The sequence below is a fragment of the Lepisosteus platostomus genome, chromosome 12 (genome assembly GCF_059453375.1).
Source record: "Lepisosteus platostomus isolate fLepPlt1 chromosome 12, fLepPlt1.hap1, whole genome shotgun sequence".
Classification (NCBI taxonomy): Eukaryota; Metazoa; Chordata; class Actinopteri; order Semionotiformes; family Lepisosteidae; genus Lepisosteus; species Lepisosteus platostomus.
This window is the reverse complement of record NC_142622.1, coordinates 34,501,603-34,514,493: the sequence shown is the minus strand read 5'-3', so window position 1 is coordinate 34,514,493 and position 12,891 is coordinate 34,501,603. Positions and strand designations below refer to the sequence as shown.

At 36.7% G+C, this 12,891-nt stretch overlaps 1 protein-coding gene across 2 annotated transcripts in view; it reads right to left on the bottom strand.

The window, feature by feature from the left end:
* Positions 1–12,891, bottom strand: part of ctnnal1 (catenin (cadherin-associated protein), alpha-like 1) — a 101,052-nt gene that overhangs the window by 27,532 nt on the left and 60,629 nt on the right. For both annotated transcript variants that reach the window (XM_088601721.1, XM_088601722.1), the window contains exon 3: positions 2,575–2,762. In XM_088601721.1, coding sequence (XP_088457847.1) covers positions 2,575–2,762 — 188 coding nt within the window. The remainder of the gene's footprint in view (positions 1–2,574; positions 2,763–12,891) is intronic.

Below are 12,891 nucleotides of genomic sequence, written 5' to 3'. Positions count from 1 at the left end.
AAGCAGGCAGGTCAGAGATAGATAGATAAGACTTTATTGATCCCGAAGGGAAATTGAGGGAAACAGGAATGTGAGCGCAAGTCTTCAATTTTGCTGTGCAGCTCATTGCATAGGCTAGAGCACTCAGTTGAACGGTTGGCGATTCTGATTGGGGTGACTATAAAGCAAACCTCCATCATCCTCCTTCCAGAATTATCAATGCAGGCAACAGGAAGTTCCAACTAAATATCTAAAGCAGTGGTCAGCAGCCTAACTCCTGGAGATCCCCTAGAGCAGCCAACAAATCTGCAATAACACAGTGGGCGATTTCACTGTGACCAGCTAAACAGGTGTTTTTTTTAAAATCAGATCTAGTGTATCTAGAAAAGCCTATCTCCTAGCTTCTGCAAACCCACCCAGGTAGATTCATTGCTACTGCTGCGAAAGACTACAACCAGAGTTATTCACACGAGCACCAGGAGTAAGCACGGCATATTTTTGTATGAAACACTGGAGAAGGAAGAAGAAACCCAAAGCACTACCAGACACTCAAATATGTGGGTTAAAAGGTTCATGGACAACATACTCAGGAGTAGGGAAATATTATGATAGCACCTACGAGGGGGTCAAGGAAAAGTAAATAATTTGATGCTTAAGATCTTAAATTGAATTCATATCTTGGGGCCACTGTTTTCTGGCGAGGGATGTGTTGAAAGTGATATGTGGGTCTTGAAGTGACAAAATAAATTATGGAGATTTAGAAAGGATTTTGCTTTCCCACTCACAGAGAAGTTATGGATTCAGGGAAAAAAAACGTTCCTTTATGGTCATGGCAAAGTAAACCTACTGCCTCAATTCTCTCAAATCTTCACAAAGTAAACATTACCAGTTGGGCTTAAGTAAAAAAAAAGTGTACTTTTGTTTATGGAGGAGAGACGTCGGCTTAAAAACACTACTTTCTGAAATAAAGTACTAAGCAATAACAGCACAAGAAAAGTTGTTAGACTTTGCTTTTATGAAGGAAATTATTATAGTTTTGTTTTTAACTTTTAGGCATCTGGCTTTTATACTATTTTTAAACAGAGTACAATAATTGAGTTTCTAGTCAGACAAACCATTAAGGAAAGGCATAAAAGCAGCTCTGCTCTTCATCTGACCAAACAACCATAACGAGACTTGATTACTTACTGCTTTGAAAATGACTTATATATTTTGTAACCCTAAAAATAAAAGATAAAAGCTGCTTTCTTTTTCGGGGAAATATGCTCCATTCTTCCATTATCTGAGATGTAATTTGTGGCATATTCTCTGCTCGGTACGAAATACCGCGATAATACTGGACTGCAAGTGCACTACAAGGTAAGAGATCAAAAAAGGTATAACAATCATAGTTTATTAATGCTTTAGAGTTTCTGTGCCTTTCTGATCCATTTGAAGGTGCATTTTCTGAGATGTAAACAAAGCCATTAAGGTTTATTTAAATATCACTCCCTATACTTCAAAAGCATTTATTACAAATGAAGTTACTATTATTACTATGATTACTTCCATTTCTTTAGTTGTGTGACTGCCCAGTTTAGGCTGGCAGCAATAATAGAAGATGGCCATGAATTATCTATCTACTGTATGTACTAACAGAGTGGAAAATCTCAGTCAAGGTGACATTCATATCTGATATCTCATATGAGGAAACATGGTTCTTTTGTATCCTCTTATTCTTATGTATGTTCTTATGTTCCTCCTCAACTTTAACTTTTGTCTCTCTAATGAAAAATGTAAAAACATCCAACACCCACATTTCAGGTCCCTAGGACGAACAACAAGATTTTACATAATATTCAGGCAAATGTTCATAATGATTGATTCTTAAGGGCAAATACTACAAATTTATTTTTTACTTTGAGAACTACCATTTGATACATGAACTCTGGTATGACTTTTTATACTGAAAGTGAGATATTAAGCAGAGGCGTAAAAGGTTTACAAAAGCTTTTTTTCTCGAATATATTTAACATTGGACTGTGAAAAGTAAATAGGAGTCAACAGATTAAGATTAAAAACTACAGTCATGTTTCACTACATTTCTGACTGTACTACTGCTTGCTATTTGTCTTTCCATAACTCATATTAAAAGAATAGCAGTATAAAAATTGATAAAAAATGTTTATACTGTATTTATGAATGGCAAAACAACACTCTTAATACCTCTAAAATAAAAAAACACATTTACCCGTAACCATTAAAACTCATTCAGTATCTATGATATAAAATATATCATATATCAACTATTTTTTCAAACTTGTACTTGCATTAAGACACAGAAATGTTTTTTTACAAAGATATTATGAATTGTAACAAGAGTGTACAGAGTATGTATTTTTTAGAATAGTTTTCTAAGATAGAGTTGGAGAAAGATGTTTATCCTAAACAAGATACAGACTAAAATCACTGGGAGCTGCCAAGAAGCTACAAGAAGGAGCCTGTGAAATCTTGTGAAATTGTGCCCTGGCACCACTAAAACACTAAACGACGACAGCAAGGTTTGTGGTTTGTGCTTCACAGACCCATGTTGCAGGCTTTTGGAACATTACCCACCTTGTTCCGGGAAGTGACGATCTGTTTGATAACGATTCTGTCAGCCAATACCAGGACTTTGGTCACAGAGGAGAGCAGCATCCGTGCTGCTTTTACCATTCCGCTTTTGTCGCTGAAGATCGTCGACCGTCCATCCGACTCCGGATGCTCGGAGCTGACAACATCTGTGAGCTGAGCAATGCTGTCTCCTGGAAGCACAAGAGCATTAGAAATGCTGGTACTGTACCTCTTTAGGAAATGTAGTAGTTACACCAGACAGAGAAACATTACCACAGGGAGTTCTTGTAATCCTGTACAGATACGGTAGTCCCTATATATAATCTCTTGAAATCACTATTGTGATATAAAGTCATATATGTCGAAGATGGCTAGACTTAAAAATTATGTAGATATGATACAGTATATATACTACACACACGGCGCAACTTCTGACTGTCTTTATAGTGCTAGGGTGTACAGTGTCAGTGTTTCTGTAAGACCTATGTACAGTGTCTGTTTGTCAATCAACATTAACAAAAGAATACTGATATCTGGAAAGAAAGATTCTTAAAAAACCACAGTGCATTTTGGGTTAAAGAAGGCTTCTGGAAAGTAAAAATGGAAGGAACCTGAAATTAGTTGTATGCTGTTAAACCTGTTTCTGAATGACCAGTCCACTAGGAACTGGAATGTCAGCCACATATCAACTAGAAAACAGTCAGGGCATGTATAATTTGATAAATGTGTCTTCATGAGAACAATTATAACCCTAAGCCATAGCAAATCTATGAGAAGAATCAAAAAAAATTTCTAATGGAGAAGCCTATAGGCAGACAGGACCACTGTTAGGACATTGAATAAGGAACATACACTTTTAATACATTTAATACATCATTCTTAAGAGTTTTATCATGAGCTAATGAGGGATCTTCCAGCATTTCAGGTTTAATATACTGCATACAAATACTACTTTTTATACTGTAATTATAGTTTACCAATCCAAACATTTTACGAACTAAAGTCTTAGGGAAGAAAGGACTCTGAAAATAGACATAGGAAAATTTCTCCCATTAATGTCATCAAACATCCTAAAGCACTTAAGCTAAGCCTGCACTGGGAGCAGCTGTGGGAGAAGTGATTGGCAAACAGTACTCATGCCTTTCGGAAAAGCAAAATGCCAAACGTTTAAGGAAGGAAATAAAGCAAAGACAACAGTGAATAATAAAAAGTAAAGAATGGTTACAGAAAATCACTGGCAGCCATAACAACTGTACTTTGCTCCCTTCTAAAACAGCTTTCAGATCTGAGAGTCCTGACAGAATCTTAGGCAGTGCTAGACTCTGAGCTGAGTAAGTGTAGCATTAGAATTATGTGACTTAATCGGTGATGACCTCTGTTGCTTTGAATTAGCAAAGATTCTGAAAAGTACTGTACATTGCTCTACATAGGGAAAAGCTTTAAGGAAAACTGAAGTAAAAAAACAGGTGTATTACATATAGCACATTGTGGCATTTTTTTAAATGTGCAGTGAATGAGGAGAAACAGCTACAAAGAGTCCTTAAAAGACTGCTTTATCTGTGAAATCCTATTGGGGAAACAAAACAAATTGTGATTACCCCAAGTAATAGGCTCTACCAAACTGAATACAAAGCTTTGGCTTACAAAGAGCATTTCCAGCACTTTTTTCATGTCATTTTCTCATTGAGCTGTATATTAACTCAGATTTCAGACTCACAATGGAACTATTATAATGTAAAACAGAGAATTAAAAGACAGTGCTATGCTGTGCACCCTGTTTCTATTTGCTTTTAAATTATAAAACGGCTGCTATTACACAAAACGAAGGTTTGAAAAAAATCTTAAAGAGGTTATACACAACTGGAAATTCCAGGCCTGTTATTCATATCATAGAGGATTTGTCATATCTAGTGGAACAGATTAAATAATTCGAACAAATCTGCCTCATTTCACTCTGGTGTCTCAAAATGACACAGATCAGCAGATTAATCAACCACATCTTCTATTAAATTACAGTGAACATATTGTTACAAAGTGGGGGAGTGATAAAATTTGTAAAATATAAAGAGATGATTAAATCAATATAAAATCTGGTTCTGACACCAATATGCTAGGCAAGCAAATTATAAAGGATGATCATTTCATCTCTATTACAGAGCGTTACACAGGACTTGTGTTCTTTTAATCAGCAGCACAGCAGCATAATAATTAGACACAAACTTATTTGATAAACAACACAACCGTTTCACTTATATATATATAGGTCTGTGAGCATCAGAGCCCTGCTTTCTTTAAACATAGCCCAGAATCACCTTTATAACCTGAAGATGACACCTTGAAGAAAGGACCTGTGTCCTAATAAAATAGATCCTACTTTGGACTACCTCTCTAAACAGATGCTCACCAAGGAAAGGAAACTAACTTCCCTAAAGTTTATTTAATAAAATAGGAGAGATGTTTTTAGCGATTACACTCTTCTATTACAAAGGATAGAGTCAAGTCTTCCAATGTCCAGATTATCAGGATAATCACGATTATTGTGTTTCTAGTCTCACTGGAAAAACGTGCTGTTGAAATGATTTATCAGTGACTTTGTTCAACCAGTCCTAATTATGAGGACTCCTTCTTTAAACATCTACAGTATATCATGGTAAAAGCAGCTGTGTAAATAATGCTCATGTTTCAAGACTTTGGAATAAGAAAACTTTGCTGAGAACTACAAACGCTTATGACTTAAAACTGAGTTATACTTTTCTAGTGCTTTAACAAGCTCAGCAAAAGGTTTTTCTTATAGGCTTTTCTTAAATAGTAATGGTTTTACTGCTTTTACAATAGCATAAGGGACACAGATAAGGGTCAAGAAGGGAAAAATTTGTCAATTTTTACAAATACAGTATCAAAATGGCCCCTATGGATAAAATTCAAGAATAAGTTAATAATTTTAACAAGAATTAAAGAACAGCAGAATATTCCCTCATGCATGCCTCCGTCTTCAATGTTTGTAAAGAACAGATGAGAAAATGAAAGGATGTATGTGGATGGATAGACAGATAAAAGACAGATAAATAGATACTTGCTGTAACACTTGTGCTGTAAAATGTCAAATTTAGCATTTAAAATGGCAAACAAAAAGATGACATCACCTTTGCTAAATTTCAACTGCCCTGTGGAAACACACACAATAGAAAGTGCACTCTTAAATGTAAGCAGAAATGACAAAAAGAACGCCAATGAAGAGCATAATGTCTTGAGGACACAGACCACAGCCAATAATTGTCAAGTGAAATTAGGTTCTAAAATCAAACTAAAGGCAATGACCAACAAGTGGGTGCTTTCTGAAAAATCTCAACTTTCCTCATGGAGAAAATAAATATCTAGGCTCCACTTTTACATTTCAGTACCTCATTTATGTGACACGTATGTTCAGAGTAAAACTGAATCAATCTTTCAGCAGGACCCTGTAATTTAATTCTTCATATAGTAAAATGAAACAGCAAAAAAAAAAGTGTAAAGTGTAACGATGGGGTCACTGCACAGTCTTTCAAAAGGCGTGTTAAAGTTTCTGTTTCGGCAAGAGTGGCAGGATGAGCCGTACAGTATCATCTGAAGAGCTAACATGTAGAAGAAATAAAAAAAGATTAAACGACCAGCTCATCGTGATGGTTTAGAGCAGGGGTTCATGACAGTACTGCAGGGGGTTCGTGAAATTGTGATGGAAAATGTCAAATTAAAATTCAATTTTAAAATATCGAAATATTTTTTAAAGTAAAATATATTACATTATGACAATAAAATGTAACACTTTACCGTGACTTTATATGAAAAAACCAATGACAGAATTAGTGGATAGAATTTGATTTAGTTAAAATCTCAAAAGGATACCTGAGGCAAATAATTTAGGTTGAAGGGTTCAGCTGACAAAAAAGGTTGGGAAACCCTGCTATAGAGAAAGAAGGCCTGGAGAGAATGCTAAAATCCCAATAATAACAATAAAATGGGACCCTGGGTTCAATTCCCAGTGTGATGTCAGTGTGGTTTACATGTTCTCCCTGAGTTTGTGTGGATTTCTTCTGGGTGCCCCAGTTTACTCCTACAGTCTAAACATATACTGGTTGGTTAATTAGCCTCTGGGAATACTTTTGTGAGTGTGTGCATGTACGCGTCTGTGGGTGCCCTGTGCTGGACTGGCATCCTGTCCAGGGTGTATCCTGCCTTGTGCCCGTTGCTTGCCAGGTTAGGCTCTGGCTTCTGAGCAACCCGATGTCCTGGATAAGCGGACAGAAAATGGATGGATGTTGTATAGGTATGTTTCTTAGCCTATTTTGCAATTGTATAGGTCTGTAGAAAACGCTTGATATTTTAACCACTTTTAATTCAGTCCCTTGGTAGCAGTAATCAATTTGTTATAAAATTCATACAAGGTTTGGTTGTAAATGATACACCTCCTCCACTGTATGTTTTCTGTGCTCTCTTGTATCGGGATTCAATGAAAAGCACTTCAAGATAGTACACAAACGGGAATATCCTCTCTCTAGCAGAAAACAGATTGATTAATTGAGCCGTTATATATTAGTCACTCTCAAAGGCGCTGCCCTTATTAAAATCTTGTATACTTACACATCTGCTTCCAGTTGGCTCATTTAATGAAAAAGAGGTTTTCAAAGAAAATTCCTTTTTATATAAGCATTCAGCACCATTAACAGATTTGGACTGATTACAAAATCACTTTGGCATGAGAAAGACACCTATGAATGAAGAAATGTAACATTTTATAGGGAATGTTTATTTAGCAAATTTTACAACAGACACAAAAAGGGTGATAATTCAGCATTAAACCATCTTACACATGTAATTTCAGTGTTTGATCCTTGCTTGTGAAAGACTTTGAATACATCAATGATCAGGTATAATGTTCTGCTAAAACTTATTACATAAGCCATTTTCAATATTCCTGTGCTTATCAAAGACAAGCTGTTACTATAGCAGAAGGCCTGCCATGACTACTCACAGCAAAAATGACATACTGACAATTGTCTGGACCATCTTCCCTACATTCTCACAATTCACCTCACGGAGTTGCAGGTCTTTATTTTTAATGAAGTCACAGATACTACTTTCACATTCTGGAAGATATTTAGGATACAGAAAACACTCTGTATGTGGGGTGCATACATACACTGTTTTTGCAGCATCTTCTGTTTACTCAGCTGCTCACTAATAAAACATCAATGAAGAGCTCACAATGAAGCTGTTAAATAAGCGTAAGAAAATACACACAGCATACCGCAAAAACGAGCAAGGCTGTATACACAAAACACTTCTTAATTCTTTTCTAACCTGGAAAATGCTGACAGTAAATCAAACCACATTCCGGAAAGGATCCACCTATTCAACCATTATGTGACATATCTCAGAATCATAGGGTGGATGGAGAGACACACCCTGGACAATGTCATCACGGGACACACATGACACCAAAGTCAATTTAAAGACACAAAAAGTGTGGGGGAAAAAATAAAAACATAGCATGTCTAAAGTAATGAATGAGAAACTCGAAAAGAAAACCTCAAAAACTCGTCCACATGTGGACACACCCAAAGAAAACAAAAATAAACACGGTTTTATTTGCTGTTTGGCAAAACAGTGTATGTAAACTATACCACGCAATGGGCACTGGGTTTTGTTTTGGCTGAAGTTATTATTTTCACTTCTATATTCAACTTTAGAATAATTTAATTTTTCTTTAAAAGATGCTTGTTAAGCGTCTGCGGCATTACATTTTAGGATATATAATTTACCTGGAAAATCTCCAGGAAGTTTCAAAAGTAAAAAAATAAAGTCATTTGTTTAGTTTGTTATTGAATGGTAACAGAAAGGGAAACTGACAATGGGTCTGCAGGGCTGACAGCATTTGCCTTGATGAGGACGCCCTATTACTACTGCAACACTCAGGAGGCTACTTCACAGGGTTTCCAAGAAGGACTTCTGTCACTTGTAACAACAACAAATGTTGCTGTTTATTATTCCTTTAGTGATCGCGTAACCTGGACTCAATAAACGAAGATCCAATTTCAAAGCTGTGCCAGCCATAGGAATTCATTTTTGAGCCCAAGCATGTTCCGCTGCATATGAGAATCTATCAGATAAATGAGGTTTGTTTCCTTTGGAGTCATGTAGTTACAGTAGGCCAGGCAGCTCATTTTGGAGGGAGGCATTGTCAAAACTCAGCTGGGCTCTTCACTACACAGGTCCACAGTATCTGTTATTGCATCTTTGAAGCTCTGTGATTGGATTTAGTAATCTCATTCTGACAATACTGTACCAACACCCTTTATGTCTCCCAGACATTTTTTATAAGATACTTTGATTATCTCAGAGGATATGAACCTTAAATCCCTTGCAACTGACAATGGGACTGTCAAACTGCACTTCATTCTTCCTCTGAAAAGATACAACACAGGGGAATAGTTAGTGGAACTTTAAGAAGAGTTGGGCAACTGCATATTAAATTTAGAACGCACCATAAAAAAGGGCATTTAAATTTTCTCTATATTCTGGACCCATTTTTCCTACACTGGAGGTTAACTTCCAACTTGACCAGACTGGAGGTTTTTACATCTTTAACTTCACAATCTCTGTCTTAGGCTACTCTGAACATATTTATTATTTACCATTTTGTAATGTACTGTCCACATTGTGTGGTGTTGTCGGCCGTACTGTGTTGTCTGCTGTACTGTGCATGGCACGAACAAGAACGTGTACATACGGCAATATACTCCTCTACTGCTACTTTACTCTTAATGTAGAAGAAAAATATACTGTTGCAAGAAATAAAACAAGTTACTTGGGTAGACTTTTCCATTTCTCATTGGTAACTGACAATGTTCAATTCTGGACTTGAGGTGCTATCTGGTGTTAATGGGCCCAGTAGGAGGTGCTCACCTTGTGGTCTGTGTGGGTCCTGATTCCCCAGTATAGTGACAGGGACACTATATTGTAAAAAGGCACTGTCCTTCTGATTAGATGTAAAACCGAGGTCCTGACTCTCTGTGGTTATTAAAAATCCCAAGATGTTTCTGGAAAAGAGTAGGGGTGTAACCCCGGTGTCCTGGCCAAAAATTTCCCATTGACCCTTACCAATCATGGCCTCCTAATAATCCCCATCTATGAATTGGCTTCATCACTCTGTTCTCCTCCCCACTAATAACTGATGTGTGGTGAGTGTTCTGGCACACTATGGCTGCCATTGCATCATCCAAGTGGGCGCTATACATTGGTGGTGGTGGAGGGGAGTCCCCATTACCTGTAAAAAGCTTTGAGTGGAGTGTCCAGAAAACGCTATATAAGTATAAGGGATTGGAATTATCATCATCATCTGTGTGGTGTATGAATGTTCTCCTCGTGTTCATTTGGATTTCCTCCCACAGTCAACAGCCAGATTAACAGGCTTCTGGGGAAATGGCCCTGCTTTGAATAGTGCATGTCTGTGTGATTCATGTCCTGCCTGTGACCCCGAATTGGATGAAGTGGTTAGAAAACAGATAGACAGATTTATACAGCCCTAACTCAACATCTTGGAGCAACCAAACTAATTGGAAAAAAAAGATATGAAATTAGCATTTTTGATGAAAATACGTTGTGCTTTCACAATATTACATTCACAAAAAAATGGCAAGTTACTTTTGCAAGATATAAAGTTTAGCCTTAGTACAAAATATAAGGTAAGCAATTTAAGTAAAGTCAGCAGTAGTAGCTCTGGAGCACCCAATATGTACTGCCTTTCTAGTCTCTGTTCTGTATTCATAAGTTGTAACTTACAAACGTTGGAAAACCTAAGACTATATAGGAGTTTTTCTTAATTCAATCCATTTCACCTGTTCGTTGTAATGCCATGAATATTGAATAAAAATAGTATCTTAAAGGAAAGAATGGGGGAGGAAAGTAAATTCTGCTGTAGGCAGATGTAGGCAGTAAATTCTGCTGAAGGTCCCTATATGTTGTTTACCAAGTTTGCATTTCAGTGACTCAATCCAAGTATTGCCTGTTTTAACTGTAGACCGTAAAATCCAGTGTGCTCTCCTCGGAAAAAAATCAACCATTCTACTGTATGCCTTAAAAACACAGAAGAGTTTAAGATGTACTGTGTATATTGGCATATTGGGTATTTTGCTCTGCTAGAATCATTGACTGTAGCTATAACATTTCTCTGTTTTGGTGTTTACAGCTATGACCGTCTTTCAGGCTAGTATTAATTACTAGCTGCAGTTCTACCATTTGACCACAAGAGAGGCCTCAAAGTTAACCCTGAACATTGGGTTAAAAAGCAGCACATAATTAAAAATATAATTTATACTATTAATTCCCACACACAATGCAAATATTGTTTCCCCCAATATGATGGTTATTTCATAGTTTAAGAGTTAGCAGTGTACAGTATGGGGCAAATTTAAATTGCCTGTACTGTAATTCTCCTTGTTAAGAAGAGAAACAGATTCAAATGTTAAGATGTAAAGTCAGTGTGTAAACACAGCGGAAAACCGATGGAATACAATAAGGTTGACAAACATTGCTTACTATCAACTTTGGTTATTTTTCGGGTTTTCAGATCAAATAAAAAATACATTTTTAGCACACTACATCTTCTTAAAAAAATATAGAAAAAAAAGTTGACCAATTCTAAGCAAAAAACTTCTATCTACTTACTAATGCAAGTTGGCCAAAGGTAAGTGGAAGTGTTAACATAAGAGCTAAGAAATGACATTAAATCAGACAAAGCATAATCCTAAAATATGTCAGCCCTTCACCAGAATGGTTATGACTGCTTTTCCATCTCTAACTTGACAGCTGGTCTTGTTTTTTATATCTGTATCCCATTTGGATCCAATCCCTATTAAGCCCCACTGGCAGTTGAACTCCCTCAATAACCAAAGACAACTTAAGAATAACTTCAGACAACTTGTGCCGCAAGGCCATGCCAGGAGTAGGGTAAAACACACCAGCGTATCTGTCATTCAGCTGACAGAGACCAGACTCGATGTAGCCAGCAAGCGTGCCTTGAGACCTGACAATCTAGGTTTGATTCCAGCCCACTGCCTTCAGTATAAAGCTGAGGATACAGATGTACCCTCCCAGCAGCTCCCCACCATATGCTACACTGTGATCTACACTGGAGAATTGGATTTTTTCTTACAACAACATTTTAAATCCAGTACTTTATTTAATTTTAAGATATGTAAATTAATTAATATGTAAATGTATGCTCACACCTGAAGAAGGCTCCACGGCCGAAACGTTGTGTTTTCTTTCTTCTTTTTTTCAGCATGGAATAAGCCTATAACTTGTTCCTATATAGATATATCTTACTATATAAAGCGTATGCCTTTAATGGATTTTATCCTGCATTCTTGGAACAACCAGCATAACTTCTATTTAAAAAACAGCAAAAGAGAAATGGTTAATTTTTCATTACCATCCAATAACATGACTTTCCACACAGACCTACCAAAATTCATAAGTCATTCATAATACCCGTGTCTCAATACAATTAGCATGCTAAAGAACAAAGCACTCCATGAAAAATTACAATATGATGCACTGCACTAATGTATTTTCGGTGCAGCGTGAACTATATCCCACGACCTCTATTGGATAAAGTGGTTAGAAAATGGATGGATAGAAACTACATTCCAGTTTCAAATTTTCTAAAAGGTAAAATGCTCACAAACTTGCAGGTTTCAGCATATAATTAGGATTAATGAAAGCTGAAATTCCAAACATTTAACAACCATAGACTGCAACTCTGCTGAATTCTCGTATGACTCAGGGTCCCCATTACTCTGATTCTTGCAACCTGTGAAAAAGGGAAGACTAAACAAAGCCCCGGTTATAAAACCACATTATAATATAGATTAAAGGAACAGTTCCTCTTCATGCTTGAGGATTGGAGAATATGAGGGGTCTGAAAGACATTCACAATTTTCAAAGGTACTGACGAAGTGAACCCAAATGTTTACTTTATGCTCAACACCAAAATAACAATATAATTGCAAAACTGGAACTTATGAGGACTCAGGAGTAACTTTTTTACACAAGGAGTGGGGTGTTTGGGGAAAAAAGCTCCCCTGCTATTGAACTGAGGATCCTAACCAGATGTTTCTAGAAGGTTCCTATGGAAGCAGGCTTGCCACCAAAGAATCATAACTTATGAAGCTTCCTCATTTGTACCCTAATTTTAAAAGCTGATGGATTAATTTACTTATAAATGGCCATTACAGCAGAGAAAATGGTCTCCCCATTTTTGAGAAAAAACAAAACAAAACA